At 36.7% G+C, this 25,383-nt stretch overlaps 2 protein-coding genes across 3 annotated transcripts in view; one reads left to right on the top strand and one right to left on the bottom strand.

Moving 5' to 3' along the window:
* Window positions 1–25,383, bottom strand: part of LOC140937809 (zinc finger CCCH-type with G patch domain-containing protein-like) — a 204,926-nt gene that overhangs the window by 10,791 nt on the left and 168,752 nt on the right. The window contains exons 2-4 of one of the 2 annotated variants that reach the window (XM_073387383.1): window positions 2,484–2,554; window positions 2,268–2,370; window positions 1,725–1,849 (exon numbers count right to left, since the gene is read on the bottom strand). In XM_073387383.1, coding sequence (XP_073243484.1) covers window positions 1,725–1,849; window positions 2,268–2,370; window positions 2,484–2,531 — 276 coding nt within the window. In that variant the 5' untranslated portion in view covers window positions 2,532–2,554. Of the gene's footprint in view, window positions 1–1,724; window positions 1,850–2,267; window positions 2,371–2,483; window positions 2,606–25,383 lie in introns of those variants that run through there. The other variant, XM_073387382.1, reaches the window with a different exon arrangement.
* Window positions 9,784–20,207, top strand: LOC140937806 (uncharacterized). The gene is made up of 7 exons (XM_073387377.1): window positions 9,784–9,943; window positions 10,936–11,490; window positions 16,485–16,551; window positions 17,463–17,547; window positions 18,174–18,250; window positions 19,012–19,126; window positions 19,745–20,207. Exons 1-7 carry the CDS (start codon window positions 9,877–9,879, stop codon window positions 19,880–19,882), a joined length of 1,104 nt encoding a protein of 367 aa, XP_073243478.1. The 5' UTR covers window positions 9,784–9,876; the 3' UTR covers window positions 19,883–20,207.

Below are 25,383 nucleotides of genomic sequence, written 5' to 3'. Positions count from 1 at the left end.
TTTCAGGAAAACAACCAAAATGTTTGTTATATAAAGGTAAAGTTAATAATTAATTTACAAAACCCAGCATTTCTGAATCAAAAAAATTACTGTTATGTAGTAACATTTTAGTATGTTTGCACTTGTGGATTGTGTTTGTTATAACAATGATTCCGTTAAATCAAGGTTCGTTAAATCAAGGTTCTGCTCCATACATTTTGCTGTAATTTGGTCGGGCTGAAGAAAATCATTTGTTACATCAAAAGACTTTATTATATAGCTCTAGGCTGGACTGCATTAAATAGAGGTTCTACTGTACCAAACAGAAATTGTGATACAATCACATAAATTAAAACATTGATTATGATTTAAAGGTAGCACATACACAAAGTGGTTCCTCATTTTCTATTCCTGATCAAATTGGAATTTTGGAAATGCTGGTTTTTCAGGATAAGGGAAAACCAGAGTAGCTGCAAAAAAACCTGTCAGAGCAAGGGAGAGAACCAGTAACAAACTCAACCCTACATATGACATAGACGCTGGAACTCAGACGTGGGCCACATTGGTGGGAGTTGAATGCTCTCTGCACCACTGCACCACCCTTTCTCCCCTTGCTCCCCTGTCATGCATATGTCTCTTTGGTTATCTACTGACAGTTTAATATGGGAGATTTGGAATAATTGAAATCCAGTTGATGACAATCATAAAATGACAGGAAAATGTTCAGAAGAATGATCATTACATCACTTGAAGACAGCAGGAGCAACTCAGTTGTTATGAAAATGCAAAGCCTCAAATTAAAGATTCAAAATGATGGCAAGAATAGACAAAATACCACCAGGAGGATATTACATGTAACTACGTTTTGAAGAATATCTGTAACTTAATTAATTGCATTATATGAAAGTAGATCATTGCAGTTATAGACACAACTTTTGCAGTTGCGAAAAGAAAGCCTGAAAAAAAATTGGCTGGTACGGATTCGAATGTTTGACCTTTGCGATACCGGTGCAGCGCTCTGTCAATTGACCTAACAAGCCAACTGCTAGCAGGTTGTTGAATTGCTTCATTATAAACGCGTGAAAGGATGATCATGAAGTCATGAATATATGAAAATCATATGTGTGAACTGCGGGGTGAAGAATAGATCATCAAAAGTGAAGGTGAAAGTAGATCATCGTAGTTATAGACGCAACTTTTGCATTTGCAAAAAGAAAGCAAAAAAAAATTCAGGCTTGTATGGGATTCAAACCCTTGACCTCTGCGATACGGGTGCAGTCCTCTACCAATATTGAGCTAACAAGCCAACTGGGAACAGGTCATTGAATTTGTTCATTAATAAACCCATGAAAGGATGAAGACGTAGTTATGAATATGTGAAAATCATATATGTGAACTGCGGGGTGAAGAATTATATGAAAGTAGATCATTGCAGTCATAGACGCAACTTTTGCAGTTGCAAAAAGAAAGGATTTTTTTTCAGGCTTTCTTTTTGCAACTGCAAAAGTTGCGTCTATAACTGCAATGATCTACTTTCATTATTCTTCACCCTACAGTTCACATGTATGATTTTCATATTCATAACTTCTTTAATAATTAACTGTGTGTTTTTTGTACACAAACTGTTGTATGTGATGGAAATAAATAAATGGAATGAAATGAACAATAAAATGAAAAGTGACAGGTCTCTAGAGAACAAAACGTTTTGATTGATTAGGGTGACAAAAAACTTACACTACACTCACAGTATCATTTCCTACTTCGCTTGAGTAGGCACTTTCATTCAAATTTTCTGGAATGATGCTGACTTCCTCTTCTGCATTATCAAGCAACTGGAGTAACTTGCTCTTCTTCAAAGACAACAGGCTTTCTATCAACGCATGCAAACAAAAAATATATTTACCTTGACCAAGCTCATAACAAAAGGCTTTACAACTATGATGCTCTCATGAAATACTCTACCTAAATCAGTTTGCACAATACTAGGATTAATGGTAAAATGTCATAAGGCTGACCACAACTACTGGGGTCTATAAAGAGGTAGGTTCCCTACTCTTTACGAACAGCAGTGCAGCTTCTCTTACGTCCCACATACCAGAGCCAAACCAGTAGAACTGCTGTCAGTCAGGGCCTAAAGGGTTTTCTCCTTAAGCAAGAAGACTCTACAAATGCCTAACCATCTGTGAATGTTCAGGCAAAGGCAGTATATTCTCTTTGAAACAGGATTGAAACAGCTAGTACTACATAGTAAAGTACTGAAAAATATTTGCAATATTGTTTTTAGATACCTTCTGATACGTGAATCAGCTCTACAAGGTCATCTCTCAGCTTAACAAGATCTTCCTGATTTTCTTCTCCCGTGTTTTCTAAAACGCTTTGGATCTGCAGGAACTGAGAATTCAGTGTGAAAAGATATTTGGTGAACATTGACAATTTCGCTTGTCTGACAAAATGTTTGAGAACGTTTTGTAATCATTTCAGCTCTACAAACAAAATTAACTTACTTGTGCCTTATATTGTTCTAAATTTTGTTGAAGAAGTTCTTCATCCATCTATAAAATTTACAAACATTTAGGGAATATTTTGAAGCGGGAAAGAGATCGGCCAGTCTACAGTTTCAGACAGGCATCCCAATCTCAAAACCTCGTTCCCAGGGAGAAACTGCGCAGTCCCAGTCTCCGAGCAAAATAAAAGACCGAGGGGGCTCTCCCCTTTTCCGCTAGAAAAGCATGGTACTCCTTCTTTTATGGATATTAGACAGAATTTTCAACTAAAACTTCTGCTGGACCCATTTTTAAACGAGATATAAAGACTGTAAACCAAGAGCCATCCATTGTGGGTCTTGTATAAACGTAATAACAGTTTTAAAATATAGACGGTTTTTAGCCTGCGAAAATAGTCTGAAATTAAATATCATACGTCTCCACCTAACCAACCAACATTTTGCGACGCCACCGCTATTTCGAGGGAAAACTAATGGAGGCGTCGCAAAATGTCGGCTGTTTTCTCACGCTAAGACTTTTTGGAAGTGCGTTTTATTTTGCTTTGTTGGTGACTTAATTTGTCGCTCACAAAAGACAAAGTCACAAAATTATTTAAAATATTGACTAAAATATTGCGAAAGTTTGTATTGTGAAATAAAACAATTCAAGATGACCTATGCTGGTAGAGTATAAAATACAAAGAAACAAACAAATTAATTACTATCTAATGATGAGGCCGACATCAATAAATGCTCAGTTAAAAATGAAACTAACATAAGCAATATTCTATGAGTAATGAAACTGAAAACCATGAATTAAAGTTTGGCTTTGGACAAGCCACGCTGGAATTAAACTCAGTCTTGAATACAGCTGAGGGGGTGGACTGTTAAGGATTCCACACATCGGGCAGTAAAGCTAATCAAGAGTAGTCCAGTACGTATATCCATCATTTAGAGACAAAAATAATTACGGATATTGTGTTAGATTTAGTATTACAATCATAAAACCTTTATTATTTTGAGCAAACGGTGTCACGATTGTCAGTAAAAATAGCTTTATGTTCAACCTCCCAAGTGGCAATGCGTCAGTTGCAGACGCGAACAGGGAAGAGCCACGGCTAGCAAGCAGCCTTAGGTGTAGCTTCCGTAATAAGACAAGGTCGACGCTGTCTATACTCATGTAATGTCGCCTAAATAGGTCCCTCGAGTCTAAAAGAGGTTAACAAAATTCAAAAAACATAATTAAAGCACCTAGTGGTAGCATGAAGGAAATGATGCGACGCAAGACCTACGTAGTTTTTTTGTTTATTTTATGACGCATGTAATCAACGTACTCCCACCTATTAAAATAGACCTTAAATCAAGAGCCATATTATGATCTCCTGACTGCATGAGTAATACACTCCATACTGTAAAGGCCTCACTCGAACAAGGGTGGCTAATTTTACCTGTTCAAAAATAGAAGCATAACGTTATCTTTCTATTAAAAGAATGAAATACAATATCGATTTGAAAAACGTTTCAAAAGGAGAAACTACCTTTCCACAGCTGTCGCTTAATTTTTACGCGCGTTAAAGTCGCTCAAGTTTTACATTTACACGCAACCTTTCATACATTGTCTCTATTTTATTTACGCACGTTCGTACCGCCGCAAAAATTTAGCGACATTGGAATCAGCTTATTTTGGCAATATATGTTAAGTGTTTGTGATTGAATCATGGGATGACGCGAGTTTAGAAGTGTTTGGCCTTATGTCTAATGCCAAAAGGAAGAATATACTTGTATACTACCGCATTCTTTTGCTGTTTGAAAACTTTGATTCCTTGGTTTGCAATCACGTGACCAGGCTTCCATGTTATTAAAAATAATAATTTTTTTTTCGCAGAGGTCTTGGCAGAATTTGTAGGAAAACATAATTAAGTTTCTAGCGGAGGGGGAGACTTTTGTTCTTGCCCTCCTGCATGGCCGCCGTAAGGTCAGCTACAAACCAGCGATACAACAAACATCTCATCTTCTAAGAAGTCTTTCAGGAACGTGCCGTGTAAGACAAGGACTTCCGCCTTTGCTAAGATTGAATACTCGTTTTGGTTTCCTTGCGTGACGTCTCCATATAACTTTAAACCTCGCGTTTCCTGCGGTCTTGTGGTCTTACAATATGATGTACAATTATCTGCTTTGCACTGACAAGCAGTTCGCTTGTAGTGAGCACCTTTAATTTCTTACAGGGAAAATGGTGGAAATGAGGAATGACACAATAAACTGCATTCTTGAAAACCTGTTTAAGTTAAACGGCAGTCTTGGTCCTTTTTTATCATTATCTACTGCCCTACATCTCGACAAGTTGCTAAGATAGCTTGAAAAGTCGCACTCTAAGCAACGCGAATCGTGCTGTTATGATAGTCAGTAGTAGCCCATTTAATCTTGACTGACCGATCCTTAGCTAGCCTGTGTAGCTAGCGGGATTTGCAGCAAACACTTGATCTGAGATCCCTAGCTACCTCGCAGCTCATTTTCATGCTAATACAAGAACGGTTTCTATGCAGGCTGCGAGGTACGGGCGAGCTACAGTATTCTGGATACTGCGCGCCCCAATTCATTCATTACAACACCCCGCTATATGTACAGTAAATAGAATACGGTAATTAAAAATTAATGTCTTCCACAGAGCTAAAACTTTTCCTCTAAAGAGAAGAAAAAATATGTAAAATGAGGGGTATAATGGTTTTAAGAGAAGACAAGGATTGTACGTTATAAAAGGTAGCGTAATTCTACAACGCAACCGATCTAAACAACAATTCCAGATCGCCGCGAAAAATCGCGCTCTACGAAAACGAGGCGGAAAAAGTTGTCAAGAGCAAGTCAAGACGCGCTTTTTCTTGTGTACCATTTTTCTGAAAACGCCGTCTTTTCGCCACCTTGTCGACGGGCTGGTGTCCGGAGGGTTGTCTGCAGGGTGGTCTTTGAGCGTGCCCAAACATTTCATCTTTTGTTTTCCATTTGACAACAAGTTTTTTTATACATACGAAAAAATGGGAAACATGTTCTGCTTTTTTTTTCTTTTAACCTCACTAATAGAAATGAATGATGTAATTAACCCTGGTAAGACAATTACCAAGACGGCGACAGCGGCAAAAAAGTCTCTTAAAAAGTGAAATCACCTTCTTTTAATCTTCATCGCGATAATTCCAGGTCGCTTACTTTGTTAACTGTAGACGAACTCTATTGGAGTTGAATTCGTAAGAACTACATCCAGGTTTAGCCTGAATTTCATCTGATTACTTCGAGTCGTTATTACTTCCTCAGTAAGTTGCTGAGAGGAGAAAACGACTCGAAGTAATCGGATGGAATTCAGGCTAATCCAGGTTCAAAAAAAGAGAGAAAAAATTTCATTGTCGCTTGTTTACGTTCTCCGTAGGGCGTGATTTTCTCGTCTTACTCGTGCAATGACCGACGGCGACGAGAGTATGGACAACAGAGGTGTACCGCACGTGCAGAGTTGTTTTTTCGCTAACCTATTGAAAAACCACCACCTTCAGTTAGTCCATTTTGATATTGGCCCAGTACAAGAGAAACAGAACGCACTTTATATAAGCTCACGTGCCGGATACACTGGTAAAATGGACAATTTTTTTGGTGAAAATGCGGTCATTTCCGTACAGGCAATCTCAGTGTGTTTAAGTATGGAAGAAACGAGAAGAACTCTGTATTTAAAAAAGCGATAATTATATAAAAAAGATAAACTTGACCCTTTGTTGGTATAATCCGAGACGAGGCTACAGGTATATTAGTCTTTTTTATAACTTTAATAAAAATTGCGGTTGTCGGTATTTTTTTATGGTAAAAGCTTGATAGAGATTAGAATAGCCCTGTGCTTCAATTATGTCGAAATACTGTCAAAGAATTAGCAACCATATGACACATTCATTATATGACTGATATCAGAAAGTTTTCTTCTGTTCTCGGTACAAAGCCATTTATCGAACAGTTATCTGAGAAAAGAAATAAAGCCATATTTAAACAAATAACAGCTAAAAAAACTTAGACCGAAGAAGCGTTTGATTGCAGTTAAAGAAACCACATTCTGAAACCAAGGCAATTTAAATCCCTATCAAGCAGGTAGGCTATATACAAATAGCGATATCAGCCATATGAATTAGTGACGTAGGTATCTAACTAATATTTGTGTTAGCTTTTTAATGAAAAGCGCATTTTATATCGTCTGCGTGGGCATACAGGCGAGATCAGACAAATATGCCCCATTTTTGTAATGCATTTGACAGCTAAATAAGTCTTCAGCATATTGGCTTCATTAATTATTGCGTTTAGTCCAAGGTTAAATAAAGTGACGATTGGACGAAAACTGATCGAGTTCGTTATACACCTTTTTATTTCTTATTACGGAAAAGTCAGGTTTGAATAGTTTGCGGTATGTACAGGAGCGGCCTGGTATCTACCATGAATGAGTTTTGAAGTCAATGGTAAACTGGATCAATCGTAATGGTGCACCTGGATAGATCAATATCCTCGGTTTCTATTTTAATTTTATCATGTTTGCAAAATAAAGGTCCGGCATCGTGTGTACGTACGCTTAATAGACTGAGATTAGAGAGAAAAGAAAATTAAGTTCGAATTCCCATCGCGAATATATCCGGAATCGTTGATAAATAGCTTTATTTCTGTTCAGTTAGGTCATAAGTAGAGTGACAAGTCAGTAGTACTCGGTAATCGTTTTAAAATTCGCTTTTTGTAGGCAATTTTTTTTCGCTCAGGATTGGAATTCACAATTATTCATTGACTTTATAAAAAAATTGAATGGCCGAAAGACTGACAAGCTTTCATTATATCGAGGTTCTTTTTCGTATATTTTACTATTTTCGGGTAAAGAAAATCGTTCGCTATTCATTATATAGAGGTTCGTTATATCGAGGTTCCACTGAACAATATTGCAGAAGCTATTTTAAGAATTAGTAAGAACTAGAAATTTCATCACAGGACAAGTTTTCCGAGTCTTGTTTTGGTGATAGCCCTTGTGTAAAGAAATTAAAAAAGCCCCAGGCTCGTGAACTCATGAGTCTTGGATCACAGTCAACCGATTTGCGTTGCCTGTGTTGTAAAATCGTTGACACATACAGCAAAAATCAAACAAACAAACAAACTGAAATGAAACCAACATAACGAAGTGGTACAATGTGTACACAAGAGAGAAAGAGCTTTTTTCTCTCTTAGTGCACATCGATATTGTTAGGTCTTTGCATCTAAATACTTTACAAGATATTGAAACAAATCAGATCTACAATGTGGTGCATTTTCTGATAGACCGTATTGTGCTCAGTTCAAAATAGACAATAACGCCTAAGTTTGGAAAAAAGTTGACGCAGACATCGTTTTATCTATCCGTTCATTTACAGCTGTATTCGACTCTCAGTGTGTTTTTCAGAGACAGAATTATTGAAGTATTCGGAAATAAATGCTGCCACGCCTTTTCTACCTTCGAACCTCTAAGCACGACCACCTCGCGGCTATTTATCGGAATGACGAAAATCAGTTTTCCCCACAGTCAGAGAACTATATTATTGAAATGACCCTAACCACCTGCTTTAAGCGCGACCACCTAATCTGGACATTTTTGGCGATGTATCGCTTCCGGGAGGTTGAAGTGTATCTGCGGGGAGTGATAATTGAACCAAATACGTTGACGAATCTGTCTGAGATTGTCGCATAGCTTCCGTACTGTTTTAATGGCAAATACTATACTTATCGTGACTTTTCGTGCGCTTAATTGCGTGTTTCAAGTTAGCCTAATGACTATCGTCTTCTTTAGGGGCATCAGTTATACTGCGATAGCCTATCTCGGCTGCTTCAACACGGCAGAGGGCCGTTTACTGTTTATCTACAAAACTTTGAAAGTTATGTCCGTATCAGCTTCTTTTCGCACTGTTTCCCAATACATCCACCGATTTGTTTCCGTACGGGCGCACGTAGCGGACGGAAACCGCATGATTAAAGTTTGACCAAGTTTGTAAATGTAACGTTATTTATCGGGGTAAGTGGAATTGTGTGGATGTCGCCTGCCCTCAGCGAAAATGATAAAGCGAACTTGTTTCTGTTGTTGTCTGTTAACTACGATAAGAAAAGTCCGTTTCAAGTTTTTTCTGCAGTTCTTCAACTACCCCTGGATAGCATATAACTGAAGTGACTTAACACGGTATTGCAGTTCAGTTCATTCGTTGGCGCTTAGCATAATTTGTTTTCTTGTGGGCTGAACTTTAGAACTATTTTTAATGAGATTTGTCATGCGACAAAAAGGACAAAAACAGATTTAAAGAACTTCTAAGTTCCCTTGGGTATTCTTACTTGACCTTACTTTACGTTCATCTATGGTGTACGTGCAGGTCATAACGAGTCCCCACGTACTTCGTAAAAGGAAGAGGTTCTTGCTCAAATTTGTTCTTAAGCATTCGTGTAAGAAACCACTGGATCAAGAGCAATTTGTAAGATTGTTTTTCCGCTTTTTTTGTTTATTGTTGGGAAGTAATTGAGGCTTTTTATCAAGACAATAGGTAGCAAGACCTGCTTGTATGAATTACCGCATTCTTTCAGATAATCATCTTTGCTGCCATGGATATTTTAAGTAGCCCTTCTTTGCCACAGAACAAACATACACAACCATCCAATTCTTTTGCTTTCTTTGTCAACTGTTATTCTTAGCTCGGTTTTAAAGCTCATTTCGATCGAAATTGCTGCTATTTGATTGGTTGACTAACTTTGTTTCGTAAGGACAATATCCTTTAAAAATCCTGACGTAAATGAATAAAATCTTCACCAATAAGATTCATTCCCCAAGGGCAGTGACGAGTCCAATTTTGCTGAAAAACAACATTTGCATTCAACCTCTTTCTTTTTCATAGACAACTGACTATATTCATAATAATAATAATAATAAAGTTATTGTATTACCCCCTTTTTGCCTTATTTTTATCTCGCCTGGCGTGTGGTTTGCTTTGAATCCAAGTAAGGTCAAGAAAGACACGGTCGGCGCTCGCGAAATTCCGTGTTCAATGCAAATTGTTCAATTCCGCGCTAAATCTGTGCCGAAACAATACTTAATTGATTCTCGCCTCAGCGGCCGTCCTTTACTTTAGGTTAAAATATATATATATTTTTGCTTCATGCGAACGTAACGTTTGATATCGTGAACTGAAACGCTTGCGGGTTTTTTTTTTAATATTGGAAGGTCCGTATCGGTGATGTTTGCCCTGTTTCAGATCAAAGAAAAAACTGCCGCATATCATTTCTTATGCAAATTAGCGATCAAATTCCCGGCATCCCGCGCGTGCTAAACAGCCGTTCGCGAAGATCTGTCGGATGTTCGAAAGTTTGAAAATGGTCGAAAATGGTGCGGTGATTTGGCAGCGATGAATTCGAACCCCTTCGCTCTTTTTCTTTGTCTTTTACTCGTCCAGGGGATTTTAAATACAGGAGGTAAGTACTGTACAATTTGATGCTCCGCTTGTTTTCGTTTCAAGGCTATTTTTTAAACTGGTACCGACACGATGGACGTGTATAGTGGCAGGTACATGGGCTGTAGTATGGTAAACGCATGGTCGAACTTAGAGCCATTTCTTGTGGCAAATATTATGTGAATGACAAACTTTGAAATACTAACTTGATAGATGGTATATAAGAAAGCGTATTTTGGTTTTCGTTTAGAGTTGCGTCTTGGGGTCAAGGATTTTTCATTCGATGATATGATGGAGGAGCGTTCTGTTTGAACCGAAAACCGAGTAGCTTGTTTACATACTGACATTCTTTATTGCGAGCCTTTTCTGCTTGAATTTGATTTATTTGCCAGTAGATTTTGATAACATGTGTTATGTGTTCTCTTTTCCCCTACCGAAGTGAAAATAATATTTTTTGTTTTCTTCGAGGCGCGTTGAATTTTCCGTATTTTACGCTTCGCCGCCCTTACAAATATTCAGATTTCTCTAATGAATAAACTAAAGGGTCTTGTGGGAATTTTAAAATCTTCTGAACCAATTTTGTCATTCACTCAATGCAAATTTCCCTTAAATGTTGGGGTGGTTTGTAAAAGACGGAACTGAAAAACATGTGAAGTGGACGTAGATATAGTTTAAGTTAGCATGTATTCAGTTCAAATCAAAATGAAATTCAAACATGGCCACTGCATACTGGTAACGTTTCGCGGCACTAATGACAATTTTACCGCATATCGGTTTTCGAACTGCAATTTTACAGTTTCTCGTTGCAAAAGAAGTGAACCATTTTCAAGGTTTTACAAATGCAAATAAAGATTATTTTATGTTTAGAGACTGAGAATCTGGGGGAATGGGGCATCGACCCAAATTTTATTCCTATCTCTATCATAAATCTGCATAATTTGTTCTCCTTGTATTTTTAACATCAACCGACTTGAGCATTGTCGATTTTTGCATGGGATTTTTTTAATTTTTCAGGCCTAGAGCAGAAGGGGGCTAGAAACGAAGATGTAGTGGTAACCGATGGAATTGAATTGCAGAAAGTTTTGGAACGAACAAAAAGCGATCCAACGAAAGCGACGAAATTAAGTGATGATGAAGAAACAGATTTGGTAACCGCACGCCGCGAACACTTCAACTCGGATACACAAGGAAAGAGTAGAGAAAATAGTTATGTAGATGTAAGTTCGCTAGAAGACACTGATGCTAGACAAGCGTCTGAGAATGAAGATACGAGGCAAGGAAGTAACGACGGAGAACGAACGCCGCATCACAGAAGAACAAACCTAGAGGAACGATTAAATATTGATTCTCTGAGAAGCAAAGATCAGCGGCATGCTACAAGAGACAGTTTAGCAAAAGCTAACCAAAATAAATTGGCTCGACCCGCCGAGCAATCGAACCTGGAAGCTTCGATCGGTGTTGAAAAACCGAGCATTCCTGATTCAAATATATCCTCGACACCCCCGCCTAACGTCCTCAAGGTGAAAAACACCCTAGCGAGAGCTGAATTAGACGACATTTACTTTTTATGTAAGTGATTTTTCTTTTTATTATTATTGTTAATATATATACTTATGTAGTTTTTTATTTCCAAATTTAAAAATATGTTCAACGTGAGCTTTTTCAACGAAGAGATTTTTAAAAAGATATTTTGAATTATGATTTTTCCAAGAGTTTTGGAATATTTTACAAGATTGTGGGCGGTTGTTCTGTTTTAATCTTATTTCCATTTTTTTAAATTTCATCACAAAAAAAGTAAACCCGTAGTAATGGTCCATCCATCACATATCACACTATTGTAGGTTGCTTCGCGCGAATTTTTGTTCAGTGTTTCTGAAAGAAAAGCAAGGTTGTGATTTTTTTTAGCGCTAGGAATTCATTAGTATTATTTTCAAAGACTATCGCTGTAATGGTTTACCGAAGATTGTCAACTGTGTGAAATCAGTTGTAGTTTCCAAAAACACGTACTTTATTTCGCTTCCTGCTATCAAACTCTGTTGGTGAAAAAGGATAATAAATTCCATTTCCTAGCTAGTGGGAAGTAATTAAGCGGTAACTCATTTCAACCAAAATCCTGTAGAAAACTGTTCTTGTTTCTAGTCTCCAGGTAGAATTCTTTGTATAAATAGGCTATCTTCGGCGATCGTCATCCAGCTTCCGTGTTGCGTCAGTTCATGTGTACTTTGTGTCAATGTGTACAATGTTTTGATGTAGTTCTTTCAGTTGTGTTGCAATATTTGATGCTTAAAATGCAGTTTATTCTTTATCATTTAATTCTTTTCTGTGCTATGCTTCTTACTCCTTTGGGCACTCCGTTATAGCAGCTTGTGCTTAGTTTATTAGGCTACTCTTGTTTTTGTTTTTACGATGCATTTTGTTTCTGAGAGGCTTAAAAAGAAACCCACTTTTTTTTAGTTTTGTTACATTTCGGAATAAAAAAACTAGAATCCTATAGGCTGTTTTTTAACTAGTGACATGCCAATTTAATGTGATGAATATGGTTTAAAATATCAGTTTTGTACAAAAAAAAACGAAACCCATGAAATTTTGTACAAGACTAGGAAGCAATTCACAAACGTTTATCTCGTTATATAAACTTCGTATCTCATTTCAGGAACTAACTTTTGCCGGAAAAAAAACTGACTTCTATGCATTTTGTAGATAATTCAAAATTAAGAACAGTTTTTTGAGTCAAAGTTTAGATATTTTTTTCTGAAAATGCTTGTAAAAAGGAAAGATTTATTATTTTTTCATAGAATAATTTCTTTTCAATATTCTGTTTCATAGATATGAGAATTTTTTATTATTGTTTAATTTTATAATATTGCTGTTTTTAGTTAACTGTACCTCCAAATTTTCAAATGCAACAATTCAATTTGATTCTATTAATTTTTCTTCAACTTTATACAATAAGTTGGCAGATGTTTCCCCTGTTTCTAAATAGAAATAATTGTGTGTTATTGTTTCAACATTAATAGCTTTGGAATATTGTTGTTATGTTCATTCTTGTTTGATTGGTTGAAATAGCAAGCAGTGAAATAAGCTTAGAAGTGACAAATATTTTGATTTTGTTTAAAGGATGGTTACTGTGTGTTTAGAATCTTTTTTTATGAAAGGTAGGGAATAAAATAAGCTGCTTTAAACAGATAAGATGGAATAAGCTTTTAACAGTTTTGTGGAAAAGTTTTATGGTCAAGCAGGGATCTTCATTAACTTCGAAACTGGATTTTACCTAGAGAGCATTTTTACAGAACTCCTAGAAGGGCAAACAGTGAACTCTCGACAGGAGTCCATAATGCAGAGCGAGTAACTCTCATTCTAGGCCTATGTCACAGTGATTTTATGGCCTGGTTTGTTTTTTGACACATTTTTGGCCACGTCTTTGAGCGCAGTTGAAGTCTGAGATATCAAAAAACATTATTTAAAAGGCAAAAAATATCATTTTTAGGTCTCTAGGTTTTGTTGACTGGTTTGTGGGGGATTAAGACATATTTTAAATTTGCGCCAAAATCAGTCTAAAAATAAACTGGCCGTTAAGACGCCATAACACGAGCACACGGAAGTTGCTCGCCCCAGGTTATGGGCTCCTGCTCTTAAGGCATACTTAACTTTTAAATCAAAATATGGTTAACTTTTTTCCATATGATCGCTATGATTTTGATCTAGAAATGGTTGATCAGTTATCAAAGCAATTAAATATGGAAGGCAGACCTAAAATTATGCAGCTACCTGTAGTTAAATAAATAATGATTTGGAGGTTGCGCATCCACATATTTGTTCTTTGTTTACCTGATTTCTGGTCAAATTGGAATTTGGAAATGTTGGTTTTTGAGGAGAGGGAAAAACTGGAGTACCCAGAGAAAAACCTCTTGGAGCAAAGGAGAGAACCAACAACAAACTCAACCCACGTATGGTGTTGACGCTGGGACTTGAACCAGGGTCATAATGGTGGGAGGTGAGTGCTCTCACCAGTGCGCCACCCTTACTTTTCTAGGTGTGATTAAGTGATGGGTCAAGCAAAGATTGTTGCAGCCATTTCAGAGCTGTTTTCATATGATTGCTTCAATCACTGCGATGGTTTCTTCAGCATTTTAAGTGACTGAACGGATCATATCAAAATTTGGAAACCAGGCTTTATCTTCCAAAATTTAGTTGTGAATGTTTAAGTAAAACACAGAAATAAAAGGTAAACCCTCTGTACATAGTATACATAATGCAGCCTAGATCTACATATATACTTCAAGATAATTCTGGTGAAGCAAAAATATTGTCAGCCAGCAGAAGAAGGTTGAAAATTTCTTTAAAAACATAAAGCACTATTATTCTCTAATTGAAGACACTGTTTTGTGTTTCCTATTGGGGATGGGACTCGGCTACTTTATGATCTTTTGAGCCATTCAAAGGTTGGTTGGTTTGGAGGGTAAAAGTTTATGTAGTTCGTACACTAAAAATGCACTTTGAATGTTGCACGAAATTCTTGTCACTCTACACACTGGTTCAATCAACTCGAGAGGAACATAGCTTTTGATTGAATAACACAATTCTCACTCGTTGATTGATCAAGACAAGAACTAGAACTAACATGGCCATCCAAGTAAGAGATGCCTAGATTTTAACTGATCGCTTACCTCAAGTTTTTGCTGTCATTTTGTATCCCAGTGATTCAAATCACTTGGATTTCCACTGGGAAAATACCTTTACCATCTAAATATTTTTATCTAGAAGCATTTCTTGACCACTAAAACATCCCTAAATTTTCCTCTTATCGACGTCCACAATTTCCCAGTTTTGAGAAAATGATTGTACGAGACTATATGATTACTGACGGTTTCCCAGGGGCTAAAACTAGCCTTGTGATTGGCTTAAACTCTCACTTTCTTTCTTTGTGAACTGCAAGACAACAATAATTGTTGTCTTGCAGTCATTAGAGAACAGTGAAAGGCAGAAAAACAATGAATGCTTTTGCTTTCCGATGTGTGGCAACCTTGTACATGACAAAGTATTTTTATGTGTATCATGACCTTTAAGAGTGAAGACAATGGAAAACTGTCCCTTGATTCATAGTTTTCCATAACATCAGGAATATTTTTTCCAAAACATTGGCTGTTGTTGTGCCTTTTCCATTATCTGTTCTCATTAGAGAGTGGCTCTGTACTAAAGAGCATAAATGTCACACATACTGTGTGAAAAATTTGTGCCTGGCTTTTGAAATAAAAGGGAGAGCAAAGTAGGCAGAATTTCAAGACAGTACTTGAAAGTATTGATGTGATTCACAACAAAAACGGGTATGGTCTGAGGTCACACAGCTATCTGCACTCATCCCATAACTCTTATCTGAGCAATATCGCTAAAATTAGGAAATATATGTATCATCTACTCACTGCAAGATTTTAATACATACATTTATTACGTCAAAACTAGACTACAGTAACTCTCTCTTATCTGGGCTTCGACAGAATCATATTAACAAACTTCAGATTGTGCAAAATTCTGCTGCACGTCTTTTGACAGGTACTAGGAAACATGAACATATTTCACCCATTTTAAGGTCTCTTCTTTAGTTGCCTATTCCAGAAAGAATTAATTCTTACATTTAAATCACTTAATGATGTAGCACTGCCTTATATGCAAGAACTGTTAGTTTGTTATCGACCAACAAGAACTCTGCATTCTGTAGATAAAGGACACCTAGTTCAGCCCAATTATAACCTTAAAACCTATGGTTTCACACGCAGCTCCTAAGATAGGGAATTCCATGCCAGTCAGTTTACGCACATGTTGTGAGCTGAGCGCTTTCAAATCAAAAATCAAAACATTTCTTTTTAAGCATGCTTTTCAGTTATAATTTTGTGTTTGTTTTTTTTATTATTATTGTTGCATAAAACAATAAAAACAAAAGATAAAATCCGATGTTTTGGAGTAGTCATGACTCCATTATCATTGGATTATTATTATGAATTATTATTCATTCGTTTATTTTTGTTTATTTATTTATTTATTTTATTTATTTTATTTTTTTTTTTTTAACAATTAAGTTGTTGTAATATTTTATCAGGTTTATTACTATTAGTACTGATTGTAAAGCACTTTGGTTAACTAAGAGAAAGAAAGAAAGGCGCCAGATAAGCGTATATTATCGTTATTATTATTATTATTATTATTATTGTTATTATTATCAGTGAAGCCCTGAATATCCTTAATAATGCAACTTTGAGGGAAAATTAAGAAACATTCACTTGATTTGAGTTTTCAGACGTTGACTAGCATTTTTGTTTTACTTAGTGCTTGCCCCTTAATTCTATCTGACATCTTTGATTAAGATGCATGACATTTTTGCAATCAAGGGCTGTTGTTATAGGAACATACCATACTTATTCATGCTCTCTTTAATTCTTGTGAGCATGATATGGGCACTCTCTCTCCATATGAGTACTGTAGTAAGTATCATAATGCTAGATTTCATCTTAGAAAGCACAACAAGTGAGGCTTAAGTAATATATAATTTTGCATGTTTTCATCCGTAGTTATAGTCATTGGCTGCAGTGTAGCTGGGATCGCTGGATTAGCCTTGGCAGGGTACTGCTGGTATAAGTAAGTAAACTTTTGATTTTTTTAATCAAGAAAGTTTGTTTCCTTAATTTTATTTTTGAGTAGTTTGAGATTAAATAAAGGAAGTTAAATTTGTGTGTGTAAGAGTGAAAGAGTCCATATAATATAGCTTTAAAAGACGTTTTCCTGTGATACATGTAATCATTTTACATAAACATGCAGACCAACTTCTGGCTGCTCTGATTATATACTTCAATCCACATGTATATTTTGATCCTGCTCTTATTGTTTTCTGTGTAAGATAAATAATGTAAATATTGGAGAAATCCTTTAGTAAAAGTAAGATGTCAAGAGAAACATTCTTTATCAAGACTTTTGACATTTAATATTGTTTTTTAAAATGACTGAGAGCATTTGCCATTATTTTTACGTTGGAGGCTTGGAACACAGCTACTTACACCGATAAGAAGAAAAATTACAGGACAAACTAGATGAACAAAATGAACAACAAAGAAAAGAAAAAAGAAAAGAAAACAATAATAACAATAACAAAATAACAATAACACCTCTTATCAAAAAGATAAAGAAGAAAAACGCGTTTCCCTCTGCTGAAAACACACTGAAAATAATTTTTAAGGGGGATAAATGGGTCTTGAAAAATTAAATTGAAATCAGGAAAGGTACAAACACCAGATTGAAGAAGAAAATATGTCTAGAAAAATAAAAAAGTTACGAAATAGAAAAAGGTTCTGTTTCTTCTTTATGTTGTTTAAAAAAAGACTCAAAATTACCAATATTCGGGATAGTTCCTTTGCTTCTGAAAAGCCAAATGTAAAAAGCTTACATCTTAGCACATAGAAATTAAGCAGAGGTGGGCAATTTGTGCTTTGTTTATTGCGTTAGGTTAAGTAAAATGAGGTGTTATATATTAATACTCTTTTTCATTTTAATAGACTACACACCACAGCAAAGGCTGTAAGTGAGGCAGAATACTCTGCTGCTTATGGAGCTGCTAAACCAGGTCCTCAGGTTTCTCAGGTACAATAATAATGGTATAATAATAATGATGGTGATGATGATAATACGGTTGAACCTCCATGTGCGACCACCTCTTGTAAGCCAGCACCTCCCATAAGCGCCCACCTACTCAAAATAACAAAATTTTCCCAGTTGAAGCCTTACAGTTGGAAACTTTCATAAACGACCACCTCCTGTAAACAACTACAACAACTTTTCAGGACTGTTGGTTTTATTATTTTCCACTGTTTTTTACCTCTTGTAAGCCACAACTTCGCAGATGGTCTGATCTCAATGTTCACTCCATTTATTGTGTTACTTAGAGTACAGCTCAGGAAGAACTGTTGACAACAACATGGAATTACACATATCGTAACTTGGAAATTGCATGCATTATATTATCTACCATAAATCAGATGTGTCTGGACCTCTTCTCGGAAGGGACCTCCTGAGGTCAAGTTCTTGTAAATGACTACCTCCCATAAAGGACCAGTCAGTCTTCAAATTTTGGGTGGTTGCTCATGGGAGGTTCAACTGTAATAACAGTATGGCTTGGTTGGTTTTTTTGTTGCTTCTAAGCAATAAAAAAGCAAAGAGCTTTTTTGGCTGCAGAATCATGGTGTTTACACTGTTTTTTTCTGTTATAGGGAGACCATAAACTTGATTACAGTGCAGAGATTTATCATTATCAACAGACCAAAAGTCAACTGTCAGCCATGGAAAAGTGAGTGAGGAATGTAGTACATTTCCCATTCAATTGTTGAACTGTTGGTGCAACAGTTAATCAGACATTATTGTTTTTAATTTGTTTGTTTGTTTGTTTTTTCATGTAAATAGTTAATTTATTTTTTAGTAGTAGTTGAAGGTCATACCCTGTTTAGTGATTTAATCATCTGGATTTGGTCCAATGCAAAATTCAGTGACTTTCTTGTAATGAAGCCCTGTTAAACCCTGGCTAAACAATCAAACATAAAAAAATAATAAAATTATAATAAATTTTTTACCATGGATTGTTTAGCTGGGCCTTGGTATACATTTCAACAAGCCTTTAAACAGCAATGTCAATGATGATGAATGACTCAAAAATGGATTTGGTATTAATCAGTACACCCTCATTAAAGTTAATAAGTGAAACATGGATCCTCAGAGCTGATACTTGAGACCTGCATGCTACTCATAAAGGAGAATTATGAGGAGGCAGTGTTGAGAGGGGATAGAGAGCTGAAATAATTGCATTCTGCAACTGGACACCCTAAGTTCATTCCCCACCCCAACTGCGAATTGGACTTGTTCGCAGTAGTTGCAAGTTTATCTCTTCAGTCACACTTTAATAGCCAACTGTTAAAATCCTTCGGCCAGTTGGGACTCTAAACCTCTGTTTATTTTCGAGACGTGAATCCTTATTGTAGGACACTAATGTGTTACCCTATTAATTAAAGACAATTTATTTTATTCTCCATAATGAGAAAATCTCTCTGTTAATAGGGCTAGTGGAACAAAGGGAAGCATAAAAGGCGAAACTCTTGATGATGAGGAGGAGAACAGTGATGAAGGAGATGAGGAGGATTATACTGTCTATGAATGTCATGGACTGGCTCCAGTAAGTTCTTTGGAAAATGCTTTGGATGATCAAACAAATCAGACCCCACTCAAGTGCATTTGACCTTCACTAGAGATATTTTATTGTGTAGCTATTATTATACAGCTGTTGAGAAATGATGCAATAGTTTGGTTCAGAATTTCAGGTGTTGACTAATGCGCACAAAAAAGTCACCCCTGCCATGGGTTTAAGGAGGCTCTTAACCCGTTAAGTCCTAATAGTGCTCAAAATCAATTTTCTCCTAATGATATCCGTAGACTATCGTGAGCAAAGTCTACAAGAATTAACAAAATGATCACAAAGAGAAAAATATTTGACCTTTCACTAAATTCTCTAAACTAATTCTTCAAGGAAATGTATGGAGATCAGTTTGGAGAATTTGTATGTGGATAGTGGGGCTTAAAGGGTTAACAATAATATTTCAAGTCAATTCAGTCTGTGACACTGGAATCCTTAGCTTTGACGTCATTAGGTATACTGAATGACCGCCTATTCACATCATGGCCTTTGCCTTTGCCTTTGGAATTAACATTAAAAATACTTGATCAGGTACTATGAAAGATATTATTACCAAGAGTTTGGATTTACCAACCGAGTTGATTATTGTTCACTTTACAGACGGGTGATATGACAGTTGTTAACCCCTTGTTCAGTGATCAAGAAGTTGGCGGCAGTGATCAGGACGGCAATGGAAATAAGAGTGGTGCTAGTGGTCAAGGATCGCCTGTAATGCCGCGACACCCACATAAAGAGTAGTAAAATAGCTATCATTAATTATTATTATAATTTGTTTTATTTTTGATCAGTTCATGGGTTGTTCCTGTTATTTATGTTAGATATGTTTTTGTTCCTGAATTTAATTACATGGATGCACCTAGATGCTTTCAAAATGGTTTTTTTTTGTCTATAAAGTCTGGGTTGATTATATTTCTCTCAATTTAAGAAAAAAACAGGATTGTCACAAAGGAATTTTACACTTCACTGTTGAAACCAGCTTGTGAATATTTCTGTGTTTCAGTTCTCGATGACAAAACCTTACTGTCTTTTGTGAATGTTTTAGTCCAGCTAACTTACACAGTGTCACCACAAGTCTGTTAAGTTTGTAAATGCATGCAAACACACTAGTTTACAGCTGCATTTCTATATTAGAATATTATCTGTGTTTTTTAATTTATTGCTCTGGAACTGTTTCCAAAAACACAACATGTACTTGTCAATGGCAGATCCAGACCTTCAGATAAGGGGAGGGGGGGGGGGGGGGGGCCCTTAGTCATCCAGACCCTGAGGTAAGGGGGGGGGGGGCAATCTCCAAAAAATTTTTTCCAGTCCTTTGGGATTAAGTGTGGTCTAAAAATAAGGACCTGGGCCCCTCCCTTGGATCTGCCACTGCTTGTTTACATTACTTCCCATACGCCAGAAGTGCAAAGTTTGTTTGCATTTATAAACTTACTGGGTCTTGAGTGGACATAATGAACAATGAAACACGCGTTGAAATGTATGGCTAGGTGTATCCAGTGTTGTTTATGTTCAATTAAAGGGATGGACAAATGAATCTAAAATGTAATGGTAGTTAAAAAGAATAATATCCATGGAGAGACGTTTTTTACAAAAAGAAAATTATTAAATTTCAGATTATAATTTTTTATATTTGGGTCTTTGGTATAAAGTTGCATCAATTCTGAAAATTATGCTGGAAGCCCATCCAGTTTGTAAATATCAATAATCAGGCCATCCTGGTTTTATATAGAATTTAAACCAAGTGATGAATGTTAATGTTGAAACTTGAGATAACAATCGTATTTATTCATTATTAGTATGGTGTAAGTAGAGTCAGTTATTATGTGCTTGTTGTGTTTAGAAGGGTCAGCTATGTGTGATGAGACTTCTTACAAAAATTATCAAATGGATTTTATGTAGCTTGGTTATGCAGAGATGTAGTGACTGATTTTATTGTGAGTCGTGGTGTACCACTTTGATAGCTCTCCCTGTGGCTGTCATTCATTTGACTGATATGTATTCTTAACAGATGTACATTTCTTTGTTATGGAATACAAGGTGAACGTTTTACACCAAAATTACAAATTTAAGACAAAGGATAACACACTGGGCTATTAGTCTATGAAAGGTAGGGTTTGTTAGCCGAAAGTTATGAAAAAATTAGATTTCCTGCGCCAAGAAAAAATACAGCAATGCTTTTATAGGATAGTAGCAACGGAATTTTTTTAGGCTTGCCAAACAAAAAGCCAAGAGATTTTTTTGAAGCAGTTATTTGTTAGTGTCAGTATATTTCAACTTCAGTGGATCTGGGTTCATGTTTATTCATAAGTCTTTGCTAACATGTGTCTCAAGTATTGTTGGATAACAATAGTACAGCCTTTGTTAGGAGACAAAACTTAAGAGAGAGCTTTTTTGATTCCTTGGTATATCACCGTATACCTGGGACCAGATTATTTGACAACTTTTCTGTCTAAGAGAAGTTGGTGGTAGCTATCATCTTATACATTCCCCATGATGCAATTTGTCTTCCCCGCAAAATTTTGCATAAGTTTTGTTTGCAATTTCTCAACGGATGATTGTTAGACCCCAGAGAAAATTGAAAACAGCGTTTATACGAAATTTTGTGGGGACAACAAATTGCACTGTGGGGAAGTGAAAGTTGTATTCTATAGGATTATTGTTAGAAATTTTTAGATGATCTTCAAGTAATTTGCATTTAGTTTTTGCTTTAGATTTAGCTGAGCATAATGTTTCAACAAAAGAACTCTGCTTAACCAAGCTGCATACATCCACTGTAGTTTAGATGCTGCCCAGTTTTAAGGCTTCAAGCCTTCGGGACAAGACTGCAAGGTGATGTGGGTAGCTGTAAATCCTTTGTAATTAGGTGATAAGTTCATGGTTTTCACTGCTCTGAAGCAAACGTCACAAAATTTTAATGTAACCTTTGGGATGTGATGTAAGAAGAGTTGCTTCATAACTGAGCTTGATATATTTATTTTTAAGGAAACTACCTTGTTTTCATTCAGTCTTGTCCCCTAGGTTATCCCACATTGTTTACTGAAACATTGTTATGCCTAACTGTGTATTGTTGAGTGTAGAATGTTGATTTTGTACAACTTAAAATTCCATAGCATCCTTTTGTCATAAACCTTTTTTGCGCTCTCACTTTTTTCTTTCAATAGTCATTCATTTCCACAACACGTTACAGTTACAAAAGTTAAACTAAAAGGAGTAACAAATATCACAAACTGGACAAAAATACAGGACCCTCACATTATTAATAACTTCACAGGAGCTCAGGCTTCAGGAGTAATCACCTGGAGACACATGACGTAAAACAAAATACCACTTTGTTTGGTATTGTTTCATAGTTTTTGTTCTTTTGTGTTACGTCATCTTGTTTCCAGCACACAGATTAAATGCCGACTGTTCCAGGGGTTTAGTTAATAGATGGCTGGCAGACCTCATAAGTCTCTTTCTTTTTGTTTAAACACAATTACAAAAAAGTGAATTGCCTTCTATCAAGTTTTACTTTACCCTGAAATCAATCATGTACTTTGAGAATTTGTACCACAATAAACAATGTTATGGGCTTGTCTGATATCTTTTGAAGTGTCTAAGTCGCTTACCGGCTTCGGTTTTTAGTTTTGATATCTTGACGGTTTAAAAGCCTTGATATCCACATACAAATCCTCCAGACTTGTCTCCTAAATCTCCTAAATGAATTAGTTCAGAGAATTTGAGAAAAGACTAAAGCATTTTCTCTTGGGTGATCACTATATCAATTCTTATAACCTTTCCTCTTGTTTTTGATTTAATATTTTTAGGATTAAATTGCTGTTGGTCAATCTGGGGTCCGAAGTGAAGGTAAAACTCCAACAGTTTTTTGCCCATACTTGTGACAGTACTAAAATTTATCGTTTTTCTCTAGTGCGTGTGGCGGGCTACTTCGTTGTCGGTCCGCAAGCCGACAAATCTTCGGCCGAAGTTCGGCTCATCCTCGGGGTAAGAACCTGTTACACTCACGAGTGACGTAAACCTAAGAAGTCAATAGAACCTAGAAAAACAAGGTGGGAAACAAAGAAGAAGTTCTCAGGTTCTTACACCGAGGTTAACCCCGAAGTTTCAGGGCACGAGTGGCGAAGAGGTCACTATAAAGACTATAAAGACTTGACTCTCTGGCACCCAGGTATTATAAACAGTCATGCTCTGGACATCATTGACTTTAGCAATATTGCAAGAGGCGTGTCACAAACGAGCGTGTTTCATGACCTTGTTACAGAGTGCACTACCGTTGTTTTTAAGGCCAGCCCCATCGGGGATTGGGGAATGAATTTTTTTCTTAGCATGACTATTGTTACACCTTTCTCACGAATTTTTCTCATGGGATCTTTACCACTTTCCGCTTCTGTGACCACACCCAAGTCAAGGATTTAACGGACGGCTTACAAATCGCTGTATTTTATCTATCCACTACTTGAGTAAATGGCTCTGGTTTTCATTTCGTTTGTGGTTTGTAAAACAATAGACAAACTCGCGCGAAAGCTAAACAGAGGCCAAAAAAGAAGACGATAGGAGAGGGGGCGAAGGGAAAAAGGCAGTCTCTTCCCTCTTTCTCACGCCCCCTCCTCTATCCTTTGCTCGTTTGATCTCTTGTTCTATGATATACGAACAATAACACCAAAAAATGCCTCCTAGCTGGTGCCTTTTTCCACAGAAATGCCTGATGAGGTCTTAAGCCAAGGATATTTCCCTTCGTGTAGACATAGGAGAGATTTGGACGGCAAATGTCAGTTTGTACCACTTGACCAAGCTTTTTTGAAAAAAAAAATGTCGTTTACTGAACATTATATCTACCCCAACAATGTTTTTTATACAGATTTCACCCACAAAAATTACTTTGGAAATGTTTTTTCTGCCCATTTCCCGATCTGAGGCAGAGAAATTGAGGAGCTGGATCGCCTGAGATTGGCTCTTAATATATGGCGTCATTTCAGGAAACTTCCTTCAGCAGAAACAAGAAAAAACTTTAAAGGAGTTCTTTTCTCTTTCTGTGGTGAAGAAAAATATAACACAGAAGTAGCAGTAAAAAGTACCAAAACCATGAAAAATTCTGGTCACTTGACATTTTTGTTAACACAACAGGTGTGGCCCGAGAAAACAGCCGACATTTGGCGACGCTACAAATGGTTTCCCCACCAAAAACACGTCTGGAAAACGAGCGCAGAAATTACATACTGATAACACGTCCCTATTTAACGTCCCTACCCAGATCTTGGTAGTGCTTCTGATTGGTCGTGCCGTGTGGAAAATCTACTTCAATCAATCAGAAGCACTACCTACAATCAGGGACAAAAGTAGTTGACACACTTGTTTGAAACGGGTGCTTTTAACAAACATTTAATTCATTTATTATTTCATTCCTTTTAAACGCCGTAAATCCCCCGACCCCCCGAATCAATGTTGTCTGAAGTAAAAAAAAGACTTGAGAGTCCAAAATTCAACATTGATTTTGGGGGGAAGGGGTTGGGGTAGAACAGGGAAGGGGATAAGTATATTCACTATGCAAATAGGGGCCATTTTACGGAAGTGTGTCAACACTTTTGTCCCTCATTGTAGATCTGGGTAGTGAAGCGTCATCAGTATGGAATTTCTGAGCTCGTTTCTCAAACGTCATTTCGCTGGCAAACCAGTGGTAGCGTCGCCAAATGTCGGCTGTTTTCTCAGGTTACAACAGGTGTGGATCCAGGATCTCAAGAAGGAGATGTCCCTTTATGAGACAAAAGTAACTAACCGAGAAAGTGTCTCCTTTACAGGAAATACACACAAAATAAAGTACAGTCGAACCTCTCGGTAAGGACACCTCTCTAAGACGGACACCTCTATATTACGGACAGTTTTCAATGTCCCGACAACATTCTCATATATTTTCTTAAAAAAAACCCTCTATAATACGGACTCTCTCTAATACGGACAACGGACAGTAAATCTCGGCCCCAGAGAGTAAATTCACATAAACGTAACCTCTCTATTACGGACAGCCGGCGATCAGGTGAATCTGCACAGAGTAAATCCCGTCTAGTCTGGCTGATGAGCTATGGAAGGTGGCTTCAAAAGCCCAGTCGCTGTATACCAAACAATTAATTTGCAAAATGTGTACAGATGAACATAACCGCCTTTATAAAGGCTTGAATAACTACAGATAGCATATAGATCTTTTCTATTACATTTTGTACTCCAGTTACTGTTAACTGCACTTG

This window comes from Porites lutea, chromosome 5 (genome assembly GCF_958299795.1).
Source record: "Porites lutea chromosome 5, jaPorLute2.1, whole genome shotgun sequence".
Taxonomy (NCBI): domain Eukaryota; kingdom Metazoa; phylum Cnidaria; class Anthozoa; order Scleractinia; family Poritidae; genus Porites; species Porites lutea.
The sequence above is the reverse complement of the archived record's forward strand: the minus strand, read 5'-3'. Positions and strand labels throughout refer to the sequence as shown.